Raw genomic sequence first — 21,481 nt, 5'->3', positions numbered from 1 at the left:
TCCACAGAATGATTTAAATGTTAGGGCTCTCGGAATTCTACCAATGAAGCACGGAGCTTGTTAACGGTGTAAAAAATTGTGATTTCTTTACATGGGTAATGCTATGCCCCTATTGCTAGAATTGTAAGCCTGTTGAAAGCATTGGCTAAAAGTTTTGTATTTGTAAATGCTAAATAGTGTTCTGCCCTTTTTACACTGGATTTCTCCATTTAGGAAACAGAAAAACCTTAAACATTTTTTTTAAATTGCAATTATGATTATACCAATAGAAATGCTCCAAAATAAATACATTCAATTAATTTTACACCATTTACTTCCATTTGAAAAATGTTTTTCTTCTTTTTAAAGTGTTCAGCTTTGTTTTACTTTAAAAACTGTTCAGCATAACACAAGAAGCTCTACTACAGACAGGTCAAAATCATTTTTTAAAGAGATTTATAAAGAGAGAAAATGATACAAAAGATCATTGTGATTTTAGTATTTTATTACAAACAGACTCATTACAGACTTCTCTCGACATCTCTTTCTTTGTCTCTTTCACATTTAGACTTGTGACACTTATGGCACAATATTATATGTCATTTAATGCATAAGAAAAAATTTAAATGGTAAAAAAAATTGTTCTGTAAAAAATGTATAAAGGCTCAACAACATCTGTCTCAAAAAGATTCAAACATATCTTAGAAAACAAAACAGACAGGACTAAACACTGGCAGTGCAGTAGCACGACATTCAGAGCGGCAGCATATAAAACATGATCATTTTAAAAACACATAAAAACACTATATGTGCACAGTGAACTGCAGTACAGACATTCAAAAGACATGAAGTCTGCATACACTGCCTTTGCTCTCTGCGCAGCTTGAGTGGAAATGTGTGGCGTAGGTATTAAATTAATTTCATATCATTATTCACGGTTTTTGATTATGAATACAAGGCTCAGAGTGAAGCTTAAAGAAACTTGTGCACTTACAACCCACCTCACACATTCCTCCACATTCCTCCACATTTCTCCACATTTCTCCACATGGCTCTACATTCCTTACAGTGAGTAATAGGCTACATTAAGGATATGAGCTGTAGATGCTCAGTCATAGCGCAGGATCTTGGTGACATTGCTCATGGTGATCATGCCACAGTGTGAAGACCGTAGGAAAGACTAGGTCTCAAAATATCATTATGGCTCCCAGAGTGGTGATTTTAGATACGTTTGTTTTTTTTCATCAGATCCTTCACCCATGGCTGTTGGGGGTCACCGCAGAATGTTTTCCCTCTCTTCAGCTTGAATCTTTATTGGAAACAGACGACACAAGACATTTTAGACACAAGAAAGTTCAGTAAAGGCATCCATATCCACTCATGGATCCCATAATTTAGCTATAAATGTTTTTTTAAAAGCATACTTTTAAACTGTTGCGTAAAACAGCAGATGCTATCATTACTGTACGTGTAGTAAATGCATTGAGGTTTTAATGACTCAGGGACAGAAGTGCTGGCAAGCCGCATTTCCAGACGATGAGAAAATACCAGATTCCCACTGGAAAAGCAGGTAGTTTTTTTTTTTAATTCTTAGAAGAGCTTGGGAGAATAGCCAGAACTTACACAACAGCAGCGATGTTGCACCCCCCGTCAGTTTGCTGAACTTTGTAGCTCACAATCCTTTTCTTCACGTTGGCTTTCACCTCGTTAGCATACTTTAAGCAGCAGTTTTCATAAGTACCTGTAGCAAAGAGAGTAAAATGGACATTTAGCTACAAGTGAATGTATCAAGTAATATTATGTAATTTGTTACATAATAACAGTGATTAGATTTATTTTCAAGAGTTTGCTGAAGTTTACATGCACATTTCACAGAATCAAAATCAATGTTACATCTATTGCAAGCTTTAAACAGTAAAACCAACACTGTAAAAATCAAACACCATCCAGCTGTACCTTTAGTATAGATTAAATATTGCACATTAAAAAATAGGAATTATTTTTTTGTTTTGTTTTTGTTTGTACTATATTCTTATTTATGAGTTTTTTTATATGAATGTTTTTTTAGTATACGTATGTTCTCTTTATTTCTGCCCCATTGTACTGCGCAATAAAAATAAACATATCTAATCTAATCAAATGTAATCTATCTATTAAAAGACCAACTGAGCAGCTAATTTAGAAAAAAAAGCCTAAACAAAAGTCTAAGCAACAAAACAATTAGTTTAAGTTGAGTCAGCAAGAAACTGTGAGGAAATGTGGTATCACGTTTTTTTTTTATTGCGCAAGATAAAAGAACTGTACTAAAGCCAGTTTGCTTCCTTTTTCATGGATTGTTTCATGTAATTGGCTAAACCTTCTTGAATGCACAAGTTAAGGTCCAAAAAATAAAGGACTTTCCTAGACTTCCTAGTAAAAACAGCTGATCTACTGTAAAACGATGCTCCAAAATTATACTTACAATTAAAATTATATCAATCAAATATGCCACACAGGCTTTGGCACACACTGTTTTATGCAAAAGTGCAAATATGATAATGTACCAAATATCCAACCAAATAGCCAACCAATCATATACTACCATTGTTTTCAGTGCCGTCTGTAGTTCTGCATTTATATTTCACATTAACTAATACAAAACAAACGGTATATCCTACTCACTCCTGAACAAGCATCATTTAGATAATGAGCATTGAAAGAAAAGTTTGGATCTCTGTGTAAAGAAGTGACAGCATAATAAGCTCTTACCTTGTGCCAAGCTTGGGTACATGCAAGCCAGGAGCAGGAGGAAGAAGAGAGCATGAGTCTTCATGGCTTGGCTTTATCCTCTGATCTTTCTTGTCTTAGGAAGTCTTAGGAGATAATGAAGATAATATGCACAGATGAGATCTTCTCACAAGCCAGCAGTAAATGGCTCTGATCCTTTTTATGGATTGTGTGTAAAATGTGCCTGGAATGAAGAGCTAGGCTGAGTCAGGTGGGAATACGTACCGTGAGAGAGAGCCAGTAGGAGTTCTGCTGCTGTTGCTTCTGTTCACTTTGAGGATCCACTGCACTTCTGCTCCGTTTGGGGGAGCTTCTTCCCATTTATGGCAGCCCACCCCTCCCCTTTACTCAACTCAGATCCTGCAAGAGAGACAGATAAGACTGATTTGGAACATTGGGGCAAAAAGATAAGATTTTTTTTTTTTTGGAAACAATGACTGGATGATTACATTACATTACATTACATTACATTTGGCAGACGCTTTTGTCCAAAGCGACTTACAATAGTCAAGTACAATGTAAAATAAGTTTAAAGGTAAAACATCTTTGGATAGGGATAAAAGGAGGTCAAAGGGGAATAATAGGATAGAGGAGTGAAGGAGGGGAAGAAGGAAATGAGGTTAGAAGTAGTTAGTGTGTTAGAGGTGTTAAGAGAGTAAGTGCTCTTTGAAGAGCTCTGTCTTCAGGAGTTTCTTAAAGATAGCGAGAGATTCTCCTGATCTGGTAGTGGAAGGTAGTTTGTTCCACCATTGGGGAACTCTGTATGAGAACAGTCTGGATTGCTTTGTGTGAATGTTTGGTAAAGCGAGGCGACGTTCATTGGAGGAGCGCAGCGGCCGGGAGGTAGCGTAAGCCTTCAGGAGCGAGTGCAGGTAGGAAGGAGCCTGTTCTGTCATCACCTTGTAGGCGATTGTAAGAGCTTTGAATTTGATGCGAGCATCAACTGGTAGCCAATGGAGCTCAATGAGCAGCGGGGTGACATGTGCCCGTTTTGGCTGGTTGAAGACCAGACGTGCTGCTGCGTTCTGGATCATCTGGAGTGGTTTTACTACACAGGCCGGGAGGCCAGTTAGCAGGGCATTGCAGTAGTCGAGGCGTGAGATGACGACCGCTTGCACCAGGAGTTGGGTGGCCTGTTGCGTCAAGAACGGTCTAATTTTTCGGATGTTATAGAGCGCAAAGCGGCAGGACCGAGCAACCGAGGCCACATGGTGCGTGAAGGAGAGTTGGTCATCAACCAGAACACCCAGGTTCCTAGCAACCTTTGTCGGTGAGAGAGAGAGAGAGTCGATACTTATAGAGAAGTTGTGTTGAAAAGATGGTTTTGCTGGTATAACCAGAAGTTCAGTCTTTGAGAGATTTAATTGAAGGTGATGCTCCTTCATCCATGAGGATATGTCAGAGAGACACTGCGATATCCGTGCAGAGATTGAGTGATCTTCAGGTGAGAATGACAGGTATAGCTGGGTGTCATCCGCAAAGCAATGGTAGGAAAATCCGTGTGAGCGGACAACCTGACCAAGAGAGGTGGTGTATATGGAGAAGAGAAGGGGTCCCAGTACCGAACCTTGGGGAACCCCAGTGGATAAGGAGCGGGCTGAGGACAGCTGTCCTTGCCACGACACCTTGAACGAGCGCCCAGTGAGGTACGATGAATTTTATGCTGCCTCCATTAGGATTTCAGTCATGCTACATGCTTATAGATCACTTTCACAAGAACTTACCTAGTAAAAGTGATAAGAGCTCACTTTTGGGAGGAAAAAGGAAGTAGTCTTCTTTTGTCCATGTTCAGCTAATCTACCCGTATAAGTATTGTGCAACATTCCTGGCACTTGACATCCCACCACTTCACACCATATACATGCCAATAAAAACAAAAAACTAATATTGTGCAATGAGATTCACATAAGGCCGCATACAGCTACGAACATGCCCGTGTGTTCTTTTTTAAAATATTGGCTGAAGTACAAGAAACGTATGAGCTGTAAGTCCTTTCTTGTTAAAAAAACTTTTATTGCAGAGGCCCAGTGTAAAAAGCAACTCTAATACAAAGCAAGCAGGCGGTAAATCCCATGTGTACTTTAAAGCCCTTCTTCAATTCATATAAGCATCTATTTCCATGCACAAAAAGGAGCTTAGACTAGTCTGACTGGCTTAAGTGTGCCCTAGAAACTGTGTTTATCTTTTCATAGTTGAATAATATAAGTTCTGTACATTCAAGTGACATATTGTACCATGAACCTCAAACATAGCTGTGTCTTTGTTGAAAGGAAAATCCCACATATTTAAAACAGTGCTGTCTTAGAACCCCTGGTGCTAATATTGTTTCCACTGCGTATTGCTATCTTGGCAATGGAAAACACAGGTGTGCCACAGACTGAAATTTTACCTCGTCAACAGTCAACCCTCAAATGTCACGTTCGCAGGAACGTTGCACAATCTCAATCTATTTCTGTAAAATACCTGCCTATACACAGTGAATGCATAGAATCGCTACGCCATTAAAATAGCAATCTGCCAAAGTCAAAGCGCACCTGCATTTTAAAGGGAATAGCAAGTGACACTTAGGCCCAAAACACATCCATAAAAGAGAATAAGTACATGCCTTATGTGCATTTCAAGCCACACAAGATGTACTTTTTCGGCCCTTACGATAGCAAAAAGACACTGACCAAATCAAATCAATTAATCAAGTTAAAATAAGGCCCTTTATCTCTGCTAGCTTGGTTAGTTTTGTTTACAGGTAAGATTCTCCTTCTCAGAAACGTATAAATTAAACAAATAGAGCAGTCTAAAGGCCCTTTCACACAGAGTCCGAGGATTTAGGTGTCTCTTATATTTGGGGTGCTGTTTACTTTGCGGTTTCTGAGGCTGGTAACTCTGATGAACTTATCCTGTGAAACAGAGGCGACTCTTGGTCCTCCTTTCCTGGGGTGGTCCTGATGAGGTTTCATCAAAATGTTTTTGATGTTCTTTGTGACGGCACAAAGTTGAAATACTTGAAATGTTTCGGATTTACTGACCTTCATATCTTTAAGTCATTTTTATTCCTTTACTTGGTTAAAACGTTTTTGCCATAATATGGATTAGGACATTACTCAAATAGGGCTATCCACTGTATACCAACTCTACCTCTTCACAACTTTACAACTGATGCTCTCAAACACATTAAGAGGCAAGAAATTCAAATATAGCTGTTAACTGAAAGCCATTCCAGGTGACTCTACCTCATAAAGCTGACTGAGAAAATTTAGCCAAGATGTGCAAAACTGTCATCTTTGGAGAATTTAAAATATAAAACATATTCTGGTTTAACATTTTTTTTATTTTACTAAATATTATTTTTTTTCTTCATAGTTTGAATGACTTCAGTATTAATCCACAATGCAGAAAAATTAAACCACAGAATTTAAGTGTCCAAAATTGTGATACTGGTACTGTATGTAATAAGATCAAATAGAATTGAAATAATAGGCGTTATCAGATATATCAGAAATATGAATTACTATTAACAATATCATAGAACATTTTATTTGTTATTTTGGGATTTGCTCACCCCTGAAGTAGTATTTCCTCCATTGACTGACTAACAATAAATCCTTCCTTATTTATCCAGTTACACGGTGTCCGGTGTTTGGTCTGGCCGAGAGTCTGAGGAGGGAGCCTATTCTTATTTTCTGTTAAAGACTGACTTTAGACAGGGTCATAACAGCTGTAAAACAGGGCTGTAAAATTACAAAACCCAAAAGACTCTTATATAACGGGTCATTTTGCTTCATTTTATTTACACTCGGTATATTTACATACAGTCTTTACACCTCGAGTCACTTCAGGAGAATATGACCTATTGTTACCTATTCAGACTCGTAGTTATGTGTACAATAAAATTGTTTTCCCTTTACAGTGAAGTTACTGTTGACAATGAGTCCCAGTTATAACAGTTATCATTGTTATTATTAGTAACAGTTTATGGTTATTTAAATATCCTTTCAATTTTTCACTGTGAAGTAAAAAAAATCTTGATAGGACTCAATAAAGCTATTTTAAGAGTGTGCACTGTAAACAACAATGGTTCTACATAGGACTAAGAAAAGGACTAAGGCAAAGAATCATTTAAATATGAAGTTTGGGTTGTTAAAGTTCATAGGTCTGTATAGAATAATACTGAGCTATTAACACATAAAAGAGCTAAAATGCTTTTTTTTTATTTCATAGAATGAAATATATTTGGTTTGTATGTGCCTATTTAAAATATGTTTAAAGAAGCTCCACTTTATGGAAACATTTAGGAAAAAGCTTATATATTTAATGTTCTTATTTTCATACATCTCTGAAACAATAAAAGACAACTTTCTCTGATTTTGCTATTTATAGGTATATGTTTGAGTAAAATTAACATTGTTTTCAGAAATCAAATAATGCAAAGAAAATAAATTCATATTTATAAAGTTTTCAGAAATCAATATTTGGTGGAATAACCCTGTTTTTTAATCACAGTTTTTATCCATCTTAGCATGTTCTCCTCCACCAGTCTTACACACTGACTTTAGATAACTTTCTGCCACTTCTGGTGCAAAACTTCAAGCAGTTCAGTTGGTTTGATGGCTTGTGATCATCCATCTTTCTCTTGATTATATTTTAGAGGTTTTCAATTTGGTAAAATCAAAGATACGCATAATTTTTAAGTGGTCTCTTATTTTTTCCAGAGCTGTATATTCTTTAGAGAAATCTCTTTTTTTAAATGTGGTTCCTCAAACCATTAAAAATAGTTTCTCGAGGGCAGTCAGTCTTCAGGACTGTACATTTTTTGTTTGCTTCACCCTTTTCTTTTTCTCAGCTTCTCAGGTCCAGTTTCTCAGACCCAAAATAAACTTAAGGCTGGAAAAAACTTTTTCAGTGGTGAAGCATCACTGACCAGTGGTTACTCTGGACTGAGTGTTATGTAAAGCCCTTTGTTTAGTAGGTCTTTTTCTCTCTCTTCCTGGCTCTGGCTCTCCCTCCACAGGTAGCTTGCTTATTTGTTCTTAACTGGTGAAATCCAGCTGCACAGTGAGAGACCTGTCAGGAGAAACTGAGGGGTCAAGCTGTTTAAATGCTGTTTTTGTGTGGCCAGTTTACATTAGATAATTACATTCATCTCTTGCATTACATAATTATTAGCATTAATCTAATAGTTGTTTACCTGTTACTCATTGTATCTAACTTTGTTTTTTGTAAGAGGTTTAATTGTTTGTTTGGTTTAAACCCAGGTTAGAAAGATGAATTAGAGTACCATAATTTACAGACTATTTTCTGGTCTATTTTTTATACATAAGGCGCACCGGATCATAAGGCGCATATTAAGCGTCAATAGTAAAGAAACAAAGGTGTCGCACAGTAATCTAAGCAGATTTCTCTCTTGAAAACAGTTTATTTGAGTGAGTAAAGTGGTTCTGTTTGTTTACAGTAAGCTTAGATTTCCTACATTTTTAACAGCATGGTTAGCAGTAGCGCTACGTGCGGTTAGCAGTGCTTAGCGCTAGTAAACACTGCCTGACAGAGCTTCACTGAGGAACCCTGAGTGTTCCAGTAAGCCAGGGCGCTATCAGATAGAGGTTTGTCCCATGTAGCTTGTTTTAACATGGTAAACACAGACTACAGTCCGGTATACTCACCTGTGTACAGGTGAAAAAAAGCTAGCTAGCGCTGTGGTTAGCAGCTAATGCTAATCCTGGTGCTGGAGAACTAAACTGAAACTCCTGTAAAACGCTGCACTTCAGCGAAGAGGCTAATACTTTGATAGATTTCATACATAAGGCGCACCGGATTATAAGGTGCTCTGACGATTTTTGGGAAAACTAAAGGATTTTAAGTGCGCCTTATAGTGTGAACATTTATTTTTGATACATTTATTTTTTAGCTACCTAGTAATTTGTAAACAAAGCTATAATCTATTTCTACATGAAAATTCTACATTTGTTTAGAATGAAAAAATGAAAGCTGACCAATTTAGAATACATACAATTACCACTGTATTTTTATAGGTAACTATAAATACCTAAATAAGCAATGTACTTTTACTCACACCAATTTTACAAAACACATTTTGTAATCATGTTGTGTAAGCATGAGTGTTCCTAATCTATATATTTGATTTTTGCATCATGGCTTTAAGCCTGTGCGGGACCCATTGTTTATTCACCTGCCATTGACCTCAAGATCACTGATAGACAGATGTAATTTATGTGGGGACGCCGTGTGGTGTCAGGATGTTCTGAGTAAGATCTTTTGTGTAGTAGCTCTCTGAGCTCTCTGCAGCAACCTGTCCAAACACGTTTCCTAAAAACATTAATGAAATAATGCAGAAAAGAATTCCACGAGGAAAATGATTTCAACTCACGTAGTAAAATCTATGGATTGTTGCACCGTAACAATCTTGCCCTGACCGGAGAAGCTTCTCCATCAGTCACCTCAGACACACACTGGACATAGGTCCTATATAAAAGAATAAACCCAAATGGCTCTTTTGGAGGATTGTAGTATTCAGGTTGTGTTCATATGTTGCATTTTACTCATTTACAACACAGTATATGACCTATATTTAATAAATTTTGTTTATTAAGAGTTGTAACTTGCTGAACGGCATTGCTTAATACTGTATAATATACTTTTTCCACTTCTTCTTTTTTTAAATGATGAGAACAATGAGAAAAAACAATACTGACATTTTGTTCTAGGGAGCTTCTATGATGTAGCAACAGTAACAGCAGTGGGGGGTGAAGGTCAGTGGAGGGTGAATGCAGTCCTGAACATAAAGGGAGTAAATATATAGCCTCAATCCAGATACAGCATGGCATGTAATATATTTTCATTTAAAACCAATAGAACCATTCTGTTGGTAAGCGTGTGTGAGAGTGAATGTGTGTGTTTATATTTACATGCTGAAGGGCCATGGTGAGAATCAACTTTCATGTTCAAGTTTCAAGTGTTTTTTGTGGTTTTTGGCTAACCCTCATTCTCGTCTTGAGCACTTTTACAACTGTTACACCCATCACACCCTGATTAAGACCATATGTTCTAAAGTCTGAGGCAGTTTAAAAAATATTCTTTATATTCTTTACAACTCTGTTTATTTGGAGTAAGTGTGTGTTTTACCTATTGATACAATGTAAAAATATATATTTATACAGTACAAATATACAGCTCTGGAAAAAAAAGAGATCACTTAAACATGATGAGAAATCTATGGAATATAATCAAGAGGAAGATGGATGATCACAAGCCATCAAACCAAGCTGAACTGCTTGAATTTTTGCACCAGGAACGGCGTAAAGTTATCCAAAAGCAGTGTGTAAGACTGGTGGAGGAGAACATACCAACTTGCGAGAAAACTGTGATAAAACCAGGGTTATTCCACCAAATATTGAACTTTTAAAAATTTATGAATATGAACTTGTTTTCTTTGCATCATTTGAGGTCTGAAAGCTCTGGATCTTTTTGTTATTTCAGCCATTTCTCATTTTCTGCCAATCAATGCTCTGAATGACAATATTTGTATTTGGAATTTGGGAGAAATGTTGTTTTTCAGAGCTGTACTTATACTAACACAAATATTTATACAAATATAAATATACAAATGACAGTATATATAGTTAATATATTGGATAGAAGAACACAGGCTTGGTAGATTACTTCTTCTGAATGTGAAATGAATAAGCTAACATGCTCGCACAGTTAAGCATGTATTAGATCAGTGATTTCCATCCTGTGGGCTGCTGGCTGTTGTTTTCTTGCCCCAGTTGTCTTCCCAGTATAGTCATTTCCAATTTCCACACTGTATCACTCAGTGCTCGGGTGGTGAAAACTAACATGTGCTTTCTAAAGTCACAGGAAACCATCCGACAACTCTGCTATTCAGGCACTTGCTAGAAAATGCCAATTTTTGTATGTTCTGTTACATCTGACCTGACTCACAATGGTCTTGAGTTACTTGGTTCTGAGGGAGACTGAGGCCAACTGTGCTTTCTGGGAGTCCTGGGCACAGTTGGCTGTGGCTGACATCACCATGGACATCTATACTACAGTGAGGCATCCCAAAAACCGTCGCTGTATAAAATCTGTGTGAAAATAACACACCTATTTAGGTGCAGCTTGTTGACTGCTCTGGCAAAAACCAACACATTTACACTCACTCAACTAATTTACTGGTTCTTCTGATATAGCAGTTCATCCTGCTTTTGTTAGAGTAACTGTCTCTACTGTGCAGAAAAGGCTTTTTGCGACATTCTGGATCATTGCTGAGATGTTTAAGAGCCAGTAAAAGTCATCATGATGTCAGGATGTTGGATGATCACTACCCCTCCCACCTCATTCCCAACTCCAATTATTGGATGGAGTACTATCGTTCCAGAGAACATTCCCGAGTTCCAGAGTTAGTTCCAGATTTAGCCCACCTGGAGCCAATTGGTTCTTGTTCATCTGCTTCAGAAAATGGTAGTATATTTGCAATACTTCTCTACAGAGAGTACACAAGCTGTGGGTGTGCATTTTTTTGCATACATTATTACAAGGGGTGCCCACAACCATTTAGATGAATACATTGGAATTAGAATAGAAGTGTTCTGGTCCTTTGAGGTTTAGTTTGCGCATGTTGTTTGTATTTTCTGATTAAATGCTTTGGACCATTGTTCTGCTCATAGATGCAACACTATTCTATTGCATTTTGGCAGAAGCCTTTTTTGGCAGCAGATTCTTCTCCAGAACATGCTGAAACTCTCTGGTGGCGTGTACTTTAACAAGATTCCCAAGACTTCTGGGAAGAACAACGTTTTATCAACACCACGCACACACACACACACACACACATACTGGCATGCCTCGCAAAGCAGACGTTTCTTTTGTGTGCATTTCCATCATGTGTTTATGTCAAAACTCACACATGGTGTTTGTGGCCAAATAAAACTTTCTGACAGCAGAGCCCGGGAAGCGTCAAAGTTTCAGCGACTTTTCATGAACTCCTCTTATTTGTATAGTTTGATAAATGGAGGGCTCATGTTGCTCGCTGGTACACAGCTGTTTTTTGTTAAGGGAAATCACATTGAGCTCAGTGAACATCTGCATTTCTCCAACTGTGAATCATGAAGAACAGTCTTTGCCTTTTGAACCCTCCTCTTCCTCCCTCTGGGGGCCAACAGCACAGGCTCACATAGCTCGCTCCCATTGGCAGTGGTCTTAAACTCATTATTTATTGCATGTGTACCTATTTTTATTGACCTCCACGTTGATAGATGAGTTCTCTAATGAGAGACACTCAAGTCACAACATATTTATGACTGGAAGAAAATATAAACGAATTGCTGGGTGTCCCGAAAATTCTTAGGAAACTTAGGAAACTTGGAAGAGAATAAAATAATACAAAGGGAGTGAATGAAGATATGAATAAAAATGAAAAAAGAAACAAAGCTGACTCTTTTTAATAGGAAAGAGGAGGCACAGACCAACATGTTTTGGCCTTGTTGTTTGCAGCACAACCTGCTGAAGAACAATTCCAATGAAATTTCGGCTAACTTTAAGCTAAAATGTGCAGTAAAGCACATTTAAATGAGTACAGTTTTGTTATGCATAACATACAATGCCAGCACCCCACCCATGCGGATCATGAACTGCACGCAGGGCACCGAAAATCAGGCTTGTGAACATATCTTATCATAGTAATAGTAATCATAACAATGACATATTTAAAATAAAAATATATAAAGCATGTTAACAGATATAAGCAGTACAAAAGTAACATATTTCCTCAAGAAAAGGATACATCTCCTGTGCAAGAAATTGGAGTGGGTATCAAACTGTGCTGCATGCACAGCAGATTTGGAGGAGAATCTGCTTGCGCCATGCAGAGACTGAAAATTGAGAAAAATTGAAAATTGACTGAAATTAAGAAAAAACTGCTGTGCAGCACAGCAGTGCCAATATTACACGTTATAGCACGAACCTTGAGTGTATTATTGCTTAATTATTATTTGCACCTCTAGGTTAGAGAATAGATCAGCGGTGCATATATGGATAGATAGATTTAAATGTCATATACTGATATATAAATCCCTTAATGGTCTGGCCTCGCATTATCTGGAGGAACTTCTTACACCTTACATGTACTGCCAAATACACTCCACTCCCAAGAAGCTGGCCTATTATCAGTCCCACGTATTAGAAAAATTTATGCAGGAGGAAGAGCTTTCTTTTATAAAGCTTCCCAACCACCCTGTTAATATACGGGACTCAGACACATTCTCAATCTAAATAGTACTGTTTTTACATTAGCTATAGCTACACATTATCTCTCTGTACTGTTGTTTTTATTCTGTTATTTGTTTGTACTGAGCAGGTCGACCTGAGTGGGATAGATTTCTCTGACTGAGTCTTGGTTTCTCCTAAGGTTTCCTTCTCTTTATGTCACGGCCGAGTCAACAGTAATGCAAATGAGAGGATACCATTTTCACAATCATTTATTGAACAATAAAACAAGTATCAATTTAAAAGAGATTAAGAAAAACTGCAGAATTCTGCAGAATTCAGTCCTTGGTATTAGTAATAATTGGAATTTAGCTGAAAATTAAACCAGCAAAAACACAACAAAAAATAAATGAATGTATTTTTACAGACTAGCACAAGTTTTCCCTCTTGCACACCACAGCACACTTATATCACCCCGTTTTTTTTTTCAATTTCACAAATCACAAGGAGTGTCCCTCGCTACCTTTAAGAAAAAAATAAAAGTCCCCCTTAAATAGAAGTCACCTTTATAGATAATATTTATTATATAGTTTGTCACACATGACATTATTGTTATGGAGTTTTTCATTGTCACAGTTGTTACCACAATTATTGGCATCACTGCGCTATATAAATAAAATTAAACTGCACTTAATTGAATAGACCCATGCCCTGCAGCCCCTCCTCCCTGCACCATCTTAATCATATTTACACAGGCTGAATTACTCACAGTAATTGCTTACTTAGCGCCAGTCACCACTTTATATATAAACTCGTCTCAATGCACAGTAGAAATGTTCCTGAAAGTATTTTGCAATCAAACAGGGTTTTGATTTGATTTTGTAGGAATCCAACATGCTGTTCTTTTGGATTTTCAGACCTCAACTTGACCTCCATTGTTTGTGTTAACTGCCATTCTTTATTTCATTTCTTCTTCATTTTTGTCAGCACTGAAAAAAACAGGGTCTAGAACAGTGAGTCTCAAGTCTGGTCCTGGAGGACCTCCTGTTCTGCACATTTTAGTTTTTCTCGCCGCACGAAGGTCTTGCTGTTTAGCTGATTACCTGGATCAGGTTTCATGGTAGCTGTGTAACCACTAAAATATGCAGGGTAGGGGGTCTTGTAGGACCAGAGTTGGAAAACAATGATCCAGAAGGTTTCACTTTTATTTTTGTATTATTAACTTAAAAGCGAACATTACATTACATTAAATATTTTCAAGGGAAAACCTTTAAAATATTTTTTTCTATTTACATTTTGACATGGGGCAAAATGTAAGAATAAATGTACTTATTTAACACATTTTAATATACTATTTTAATAAAGTTCTGCTTTCATTAAAAAATGATTTTTTCACATCTGCAGTCAGGTGAATATGACTACTAACGTAAAATGTTAGTTGGTGCAACATTTGTCTGCAGTCATTAATTATTTTTGTTTATTAAAATACGTTTTACTTACTTTTAAGTTTCTTTTAGTACTCTTTTTTATTTTTGATATACAGTATCAGTCAAAAGTTTGGAGACACCTTCTTATTCAATCTTTTCCTTTATTTCTTTAATTTATTTTCTACATTGTAGATTAATATTAAACACTTGTTTAATATGATTTGAGGTGATTTAGGATGAGCTGGAGCTTCACAGCATGAAGAAAAAACAGCAACTATTGTTCAGCACCTCCAGGAACTCCTTCAAGATGCTGAGAAAACTATTCCAGGTAATTTTTCCTAAATGAAATTACTCAAAGTATAGAATATATTTTGGTTGTTTAACACTTTTTTTGGTGTACAAAAAAGTTCCACATGTGTTCCTGTAAAGCTTTAATGTCTTCAGTATTAGATTTACAATGTAAAAAGTCATGAAAATATTGGGAAATGGTGTACTGTGCATTCACAAGGGAGTGCATTTAATCTAGTACAAATCCAGCTTTTACTTTTACTTCCTTTTCGACTTAAAACTGTTTCCCCTTTTGCGGGAATGGACATTTTCTACTTTATCCACCTCTTTCTGTTTTGATCTGTCTGAATGTATTTGTTTTCTGTATTAGTCTTTCAACTATGTAAATGCCAAATTCCAAAGCCTCTGGATGCAATAAGTAATAACTTATTAAAGACAATATTAAGTAATATTTAAACATTTTTTGTGATCAGTATATTAAACAGGAAATCAGTAGAAAAATTGTTTCTACCCACATTTGTTACTAATTACAGGATATTAAAATGATTTAAATGGCAATACAGTATCAGTCAGTACAGTGCACAAACAGCTTAGCCTAAATTCATACTTAAGATCAGAGGTTAAATTGAGAGTGGCATTTTGCCAAAATCTTGTGCAAGGTTAACTTTTCGTAACAAAAAATGAGCAAGACCATGCTTGCATCTCAAGCTCAAATTATTAGACATATTTCCCACAGAAATGATTAAAAATGTTTTTTTAAGACAATATAAGCTTTTTTCACAAGTCTTTTTTGTATTCAATTTAAAATCTTAGCTGCTCAGACTAAATAATTTCTCACTGTTGGTTCTGAACACTTTAGCGCTCCCTCTGTGGGCCACCTACAGTGTAGACTTTCATAAACTAATCAAGATCTGTTTTCACTCTGATTAGATGAGTCATGGATTTAAACAGGCGGGTTCATATCGCCTCCTGCTGGTGTACATTTATAGATTCATCACAGACTTCTAAAGTGCTTTCTAAAGTCGAATTTTGACATCAGGATTAAATACTCTAAATTAAATTAAATAAATAAAATGACAGGTTTAAATATAAATTCAGAGCACAGAATTTATTAAAAGGCAAACACGTTATGATGCAAATGTGCTTAATAACATTTGGTGAAGACATGTTGGAGTTTTTAACATCTCTGAAAATCTTTTTTTTAAATGTGTAAGATTTACCTGTGGGTCATTATATTTAAACAAATGTGGAGCAAATATGAATTAACTTGTGGAAAATAGCAATACTACACTGCTAAAAGAAATAAAGGGAACACTAAAATAACACATCCTAGATATCCATGAATAAAATATTTCGGGTGAAGATCTTTATTTATTACAAAGTGGAATGCATTGAGAACAAAATAACATAAAAATTATATTATCCATTAATAATGTGGTTGACTTCGAGTTATATTGTGTTGTTTAAGTGTTCCCTTTATTTTTTTGAGCAGTGTATTTTAATAATATGTTAATATGTTAACATGACAAAGTTAATGCCATCTGCTCTTACTACTACTAATATTACCAAAAGTAATATAATGCTCATTTTCAACATTACCTGCTTACAAATGAGGAGCGAATTTAGGCGAACTTATGAAAGCGTATTTATAAAACAAATATTTAAGACAAAAACTACTACTACTGTGACTACTACTATTACGACTACTACTACTTCTACCACTCCTACTACTACTACTACTACTACTACTACTACTACTACTAATACTAATAATAATAATAATAATAATAATAATAATAATAATAATAAAAGAAAAAAAAATCCTTATTTTATGTATTCCAATATTATTTGCTGAACAAATAAGGAGATGATCAGTTTGACTATACTTGTGTTAGTCATTATTTAAATTTAAAGAATTATTGAACATTTAATTCTGGAGGTGATTTAATACATGAGCAGAACTTTAAATTTTGCTACCGAACTTATACCCCTGTTCACCTCCAGAGAATTGTCCTTGACATCTCTAACCTTTCTTATAAATGTAAAATACACAAAGGTACATTAATTCATTTGTTTTGCATGTGATCAACTCATCCACTATAACTATAACTCGCCTCTGGAGGAGTAGGGCTGACTGCCCTTTTGTTTTTATTTTATTCACTTCATATATGCTATTCATTTAAGTCTCATGTACTTGTTGATTTAATTAATTTATGAGTTAAAAAATAAATAAATAAATATATATATATATATATATATATATATATATATATATATATATATATATATATATATATATATATATATATATATAGCCTTATGCTTGGCTAAAGTTTTCCAGCTCTCAGCTCACTGGTGGTCCCCGGTGCTCCTCCCTCCCCCCCTCCTCCCCCAGGCTGAGCGTCGGCAGTCAGCTGACTGCGCTCATGTGACCAGGAAGAGCTGCGGCTCTGCTCCAATAAACAAACGAGCTGCGGGTAAAGAACTGATTTACTTTATACTTTTTACACTTTAGCTTTTACTTTACTTCTAAAATCTCTAATACAGATTTACATTGGTGTATTCTAGAAATCAGCACGGTTGACAGAACAGGAAATATAATGTTAACAACTGAATTTCATTGAGAAAATCTTAATTTAACTTCAGTTTCAGAATTTTACTTTAACGTTTCCTTTTTTTTTATTTCCTCTTTTCACAGGCCGTGGGGTCCACGCTCAAGATGACGGACACGGGTTTTCTAAAAGCTCTTCTCCTCTCACTTTATGCACTGTTGACCCTTTGTGGTGAGTTCAGTCCTCCTTTCAGTTCTTCTCAGATTAGCCTCTGTGGTCTGAGCTGGGGTTCTCTAAAAGCACCATAAATCACAGATTATTGAGCAAACTCTATCTCTCTGTCTCTCTCTCTCTGTTTTTCTTTCTCTTTCTCCCTCTGTCTTTTTCTTGGTCTCTCTGTCTCTCTCTCCCTCCCTTTCTCTCTGTCTTTGTCTCTCTTTCTCTTTCTCCCTCTGTCTTTTTCTTTCTCTCTCTGTCTCTTTCTCTGCCTTTGTCTCTGTCTCTTTCTCTCTGATGTTATCTATCTATCTATCTATCTATCTATCTATCTATCTATCTATCTATCTATCTATCTATCTATCTATCTATCTATGTCTATTTTACATGGTAAGATATCAACACTAAGTTGTTCTAAGCAGACTGGATTCTGTTCTGTTAATGTGTGTATAAAAGTGTATAATGATTTGATACAGAATACTAGTATAATTTTATTCTTCTTCATTCACAGATGCAGACGTGATTCTAAGTGCTCCAACTTCAGTGAATTTAGAGGAGAGGTTTTCTAAAAACATCACCATCACAGCAAGGTGTGCCTACAATTCTACTTGATAATATATATATATTTTTTTATTTGTTACATTGACACCAATGTACCAATTTATGTGTTTTGTTTTATAGCTCTCCCCTGAACATTACTGCAAACATCTACTTTAATGTAACATTTTCCTCTAACAATGACTCCTCGTCACTCATTCACCTTCCAGAAGAGGTGAGATTTGATTTATATTGTTGTTCACTCAAATTAAAAGTTGCATAAACACTTTTTCTAAATTTTAAGCTCTAGGTATTACATTCTGATGATTTCCTAATGAACTCTTCTCCTTGTTTACAGGTAATTCTGTCAGCAGGAAACACATCAGTCACATTTGAAGTGCAAGCAAAGAAAGTTGGTCAAGTGACTGCATATCTGTTCAGCAACACCACTGACATCGAAAGGTATGATGTATGCTGATGTCCTTAGTTATTTTACTACAATTTACATACATAAACAATATTTACTAAGCTAAGAGTTAATCAGCATTTGGATAATAAATATTAATATTAACTATATTCCATATTCATGATTAATAATTGACACAATTTTGGTGACCATTTTGCTACAGAGAAGCCTGTTTGAGGTTGTTAATGATTGCACTATATTTTACTATAAGAACACTGATTATCTTTTTAACATGAAATAAATTTATTCCAATGTTTAGGTCAGAATTTAGGTTTACAGGTGCATTGCTGTGCTTAATTAGCTTAATCCAATGAGCTGGAAATTGTCTTAGCTTAATACAGTTTAAGTTACCTGTTGTAAATGAAAAACATGATTGTTCATAATACATCACACATTTCATTTTTTATTATTCATTGTTTATGTTTATATTATTCTTTATTACTTTTCTCTTTAGCATGAGAACTCGAATAAGATTTCTGGTGGTAAGAAGCAATACTCTTGCTGTCATCAACCAAATTATTGGCTGGATCTACTTCCTGGCCTGGTCTATTTCCTTCTATCCTCAGGCGTATGAGAACTGGAGAAGAAAGAGGTAAAATAGTATTCCACATAACTACTGGAAATTGCTAAAGTTCTCCTCTTTCACTTCAGTTATACTCTATTCATTGCCAACTGTGATTATTTTACAGTGTGGTGGGTCTGAACTTTGACTTCCTTGCATTGAATTTCACCGGATTTATTGCATACAGTGTCTTCAACATTGGCCTCTTTTGGATTCCTTACATAAAAGTAAATATAAAATATATTTTCTCCATTATTGAAAGGGATGTTGTACACAGATAGTTGAATATATTATTTGAATTGATTTTAAATGTATCTTGAACATATGTGTGTTTATACATCTACAGGAGGAATTCATACAAACTGAACCAAATGGAGTCAATCCTGTGGATGCCAATGATGTGTTCTTTAGTGTACATGCACTGGCTCTTACTCTTGTCTATATCTGCCAGTGTGTTTTGTATGAGGTTAGTAAAAAATTGTTTTTGTGAATGCTGATGTACCGACTAATACAATATTAATAATGACTGAGAATTGTCATTAATGCATGCATCGCACATACAATTTGCATTTTGAATTATTATGTAATGTTACACTTTGTTATAATATTACATCTCAAATGAAGCATTGTATTTATTTGCAATTGTCTAGAGAGGAGGACAACGAGTGTCCAGGGTGGCCATGTGTTTACTGGCGATTGGTTGGACGTTTGCCTTTGTCACGCTCTTTATAGCTGTTGGTAAAAAGATCACATGGCTGACCTACCTGTACTATTTCTCCTACATTAAATTGGGCGTCACACTGGTTAAATACATCCCCCAGGTAAGACTCTCACTTACATTATCTTAATCTTACAGATTTTGGAAAAGATGACTCTAGATGTATTCAGAACTGTGTGTTAATTAAAGGAATGGTTGTTAGTTCTGCATTATAATAAACATTATTTTATAATCACAGCACAGTATTATTCTAAAAGTTATTTTTTGCCAGTCTGATTGGTGGAGAAGTGCTTTACGGATCAAACTTCATCATGTTGCTAAACTATAGCTTGTACTGTGATACAACAGGCTGATGAGGAATTATAATTTGGTAGAAGCAACTGACAGTATCAAAATATTTTTTTGCATTGGCAAGTTCAGCACTATTTTTTTTTTAATATCTATAGTAGATTTTGTGTTCAATTCCTTTAGTGTACAGTAATCACTTACAGAGTTAAAATGTAACACCCACAATCATTACTAATACTCTTGATTGAACATGGGCAGATTTCCTGTAGGTATTGTGCAGTTGGTTTAGAAATGGCTCAGGTTTACAACGAATGTTCTACATCACTTCCTTGATTCTCTGTTTTTAGGCTTACATGAACTACAAGAGAAAAAGCACAGAGGGCTGGAGCATTGGAAATGTGCTGCTGGATTTTACAGGAGGCAGTTTCAGCATGCTTCAGATGTTCCTACAGTCTTATAACAACGGTAATGACACATTTCCCTGCTTAGTAACTCTTTCACAGTAACCACCTTGTTTGAAAAATATTGATAACTCATTCTTTATAACTCTGAATTGCATTTTCTTTGCAGATGAATGGAAGCTCATATTTGGAGACCCCACAAAGTTCGGATTGGGCCTCTTCTCAATATTTTTTGACGTGATATTTATAATTCAGCATTATTGCCTGTACCGCAATAAAGGCCCTGAGTATCAGGTACTAAGTACTGAAGAATAGACCAGGTGAGATGCAGTTCCTGTACAGTGGACCGTGCCTTACAGTAACATGATCTTTATAATAAGCTACCTCTCCTACAGTTCTGCAATGGACAATGAGGGCATGTTGGTAACACCACAACATATTTAAACAAACAAAAAAAACCTTTTTATTACACTGTCTTTATGCAAGCAATGTTTTTTGGTTTTATTAACTGAAGGTGCATTATGAGACATCTACTGACGAAACCTGAAGTCTATGAAAGGGATTAAAATAGTTATTTTTTCTTAATGAACTATAGTTGAAGCACTTGTATTGCTGACTATATTTTTGTAATCTTGTAAATATTAGAATTTATGATCTGAAAACTACACTTGTTTTATGGAAGCGTTTTTATTGATGCTGTTTTGTTAAACCAATAAAATGGCTCCTTTTTATTACATGGTGATTGGTGTTCTCTGGCTGGAAAAAATATACCTTTGTCTTTTGTGTAAAATATGGTAAATACAGCTCTGGAGAAAATTAAGAGACTACTTCAGGTTCTGAATTAGTTTCTCAGATATTGCTGTTTATAGGTATATGAGTAAAATGAACCTTGTTGTTTTATTCAATAAACTACGCACAAGATTTCTTTCAAATTCTAAGAAGAAGGCTTAAATAACAAAAAAGATGCAAGGCTTTCAGACCTCAAATAATGCAAAGAAAACAAGTTCATTTTCATAAGGTTTTAAGAGTTCAGAAATCAATATTTGGTAGTATAACCCTGTTTTTA

The 21,481-nt window shown here is 35.6% G+C and overlaps 2 protein-coding genes across 2 annotated transcripts; one reads left to right on the top strand and one right to left on the bottom strand.

Moving 5' to 3' along the window:
• Positions 1-1,200: 1,200 nt before the first annotated feature.
• ccl25b (chemokine (C-C motif) ligand 25b) lies at positions 1,201-3,105 on the bottom strand. The gene is made up of 4 exons (XM_007240221.4): positions 2,971-3,105; positions 2,728-2,831; positions 1,603-1,720; positions 1,201-1,288 (listed from the first exon to the last, which is right to left on the bottom strand). Exons 2-4 carry the CDS (start codon positions 2,789-2,791, stop codon positions 1,201-1,203), a joined length of 270 nt encoding a protein of 89 aa, XP_007240283.3. The 5' UTR covers positions 2,792-2,831; positions 2,971-3,105.
• A 13,961-nt stretch (positions 3,106-17,066) lies between these two features.
• ctns (cystinosin, lysosomal cystine transporter) lies at positions 17,067-21,149 on the top strand. Its single transcript, XM_007240220.4, has 11 exons — positions 17,067-17,152; positions 17,374-17,458; positions 17,955-18,033; positions 18,125-18,215; positions 18,339-18,442; positions 18,901-19,038; positions 19,136-19,235; positions 19,355-19,474; positions 19,659-19,829; positions 20,362-20,479; positions 20,585-21,149. The coding sequence occupies exons 2-11, from the start codon at positions 17,395-17,397 to the stop codon at positions 20,728-20,730; spliced, it is 1,131 nt and encodes a 376-aa protein (XP_007240282.3). The 5' UTR covers positions 17,067-17,152; positions 17,374-17,394; the 3' UTR covers positions 20,731-21,149.
• Positions 21,150-21,481: the final 332 nt, after the last annotated feature.

Source organism: Astyanax mexicanus, chromosome 16 (assembly GCF_023375975.1).
Source record: "Astyanax mexicanus isolate ESR-SI-001 chromosome 16, AstMex3_surface, whole genome shotgun sequence".
NCBI lineage: Eukaryota > Metazoa > Chordata > Actinopteri > Characiformes > Acestrorhamphidae > Astyanax > Astyanax mexicanus.
The sequence above is the reverse complement of the archived record's forward strand: the minus strand, read 5'-3'. Positions and strand labels throughout refer to the sequence as shown.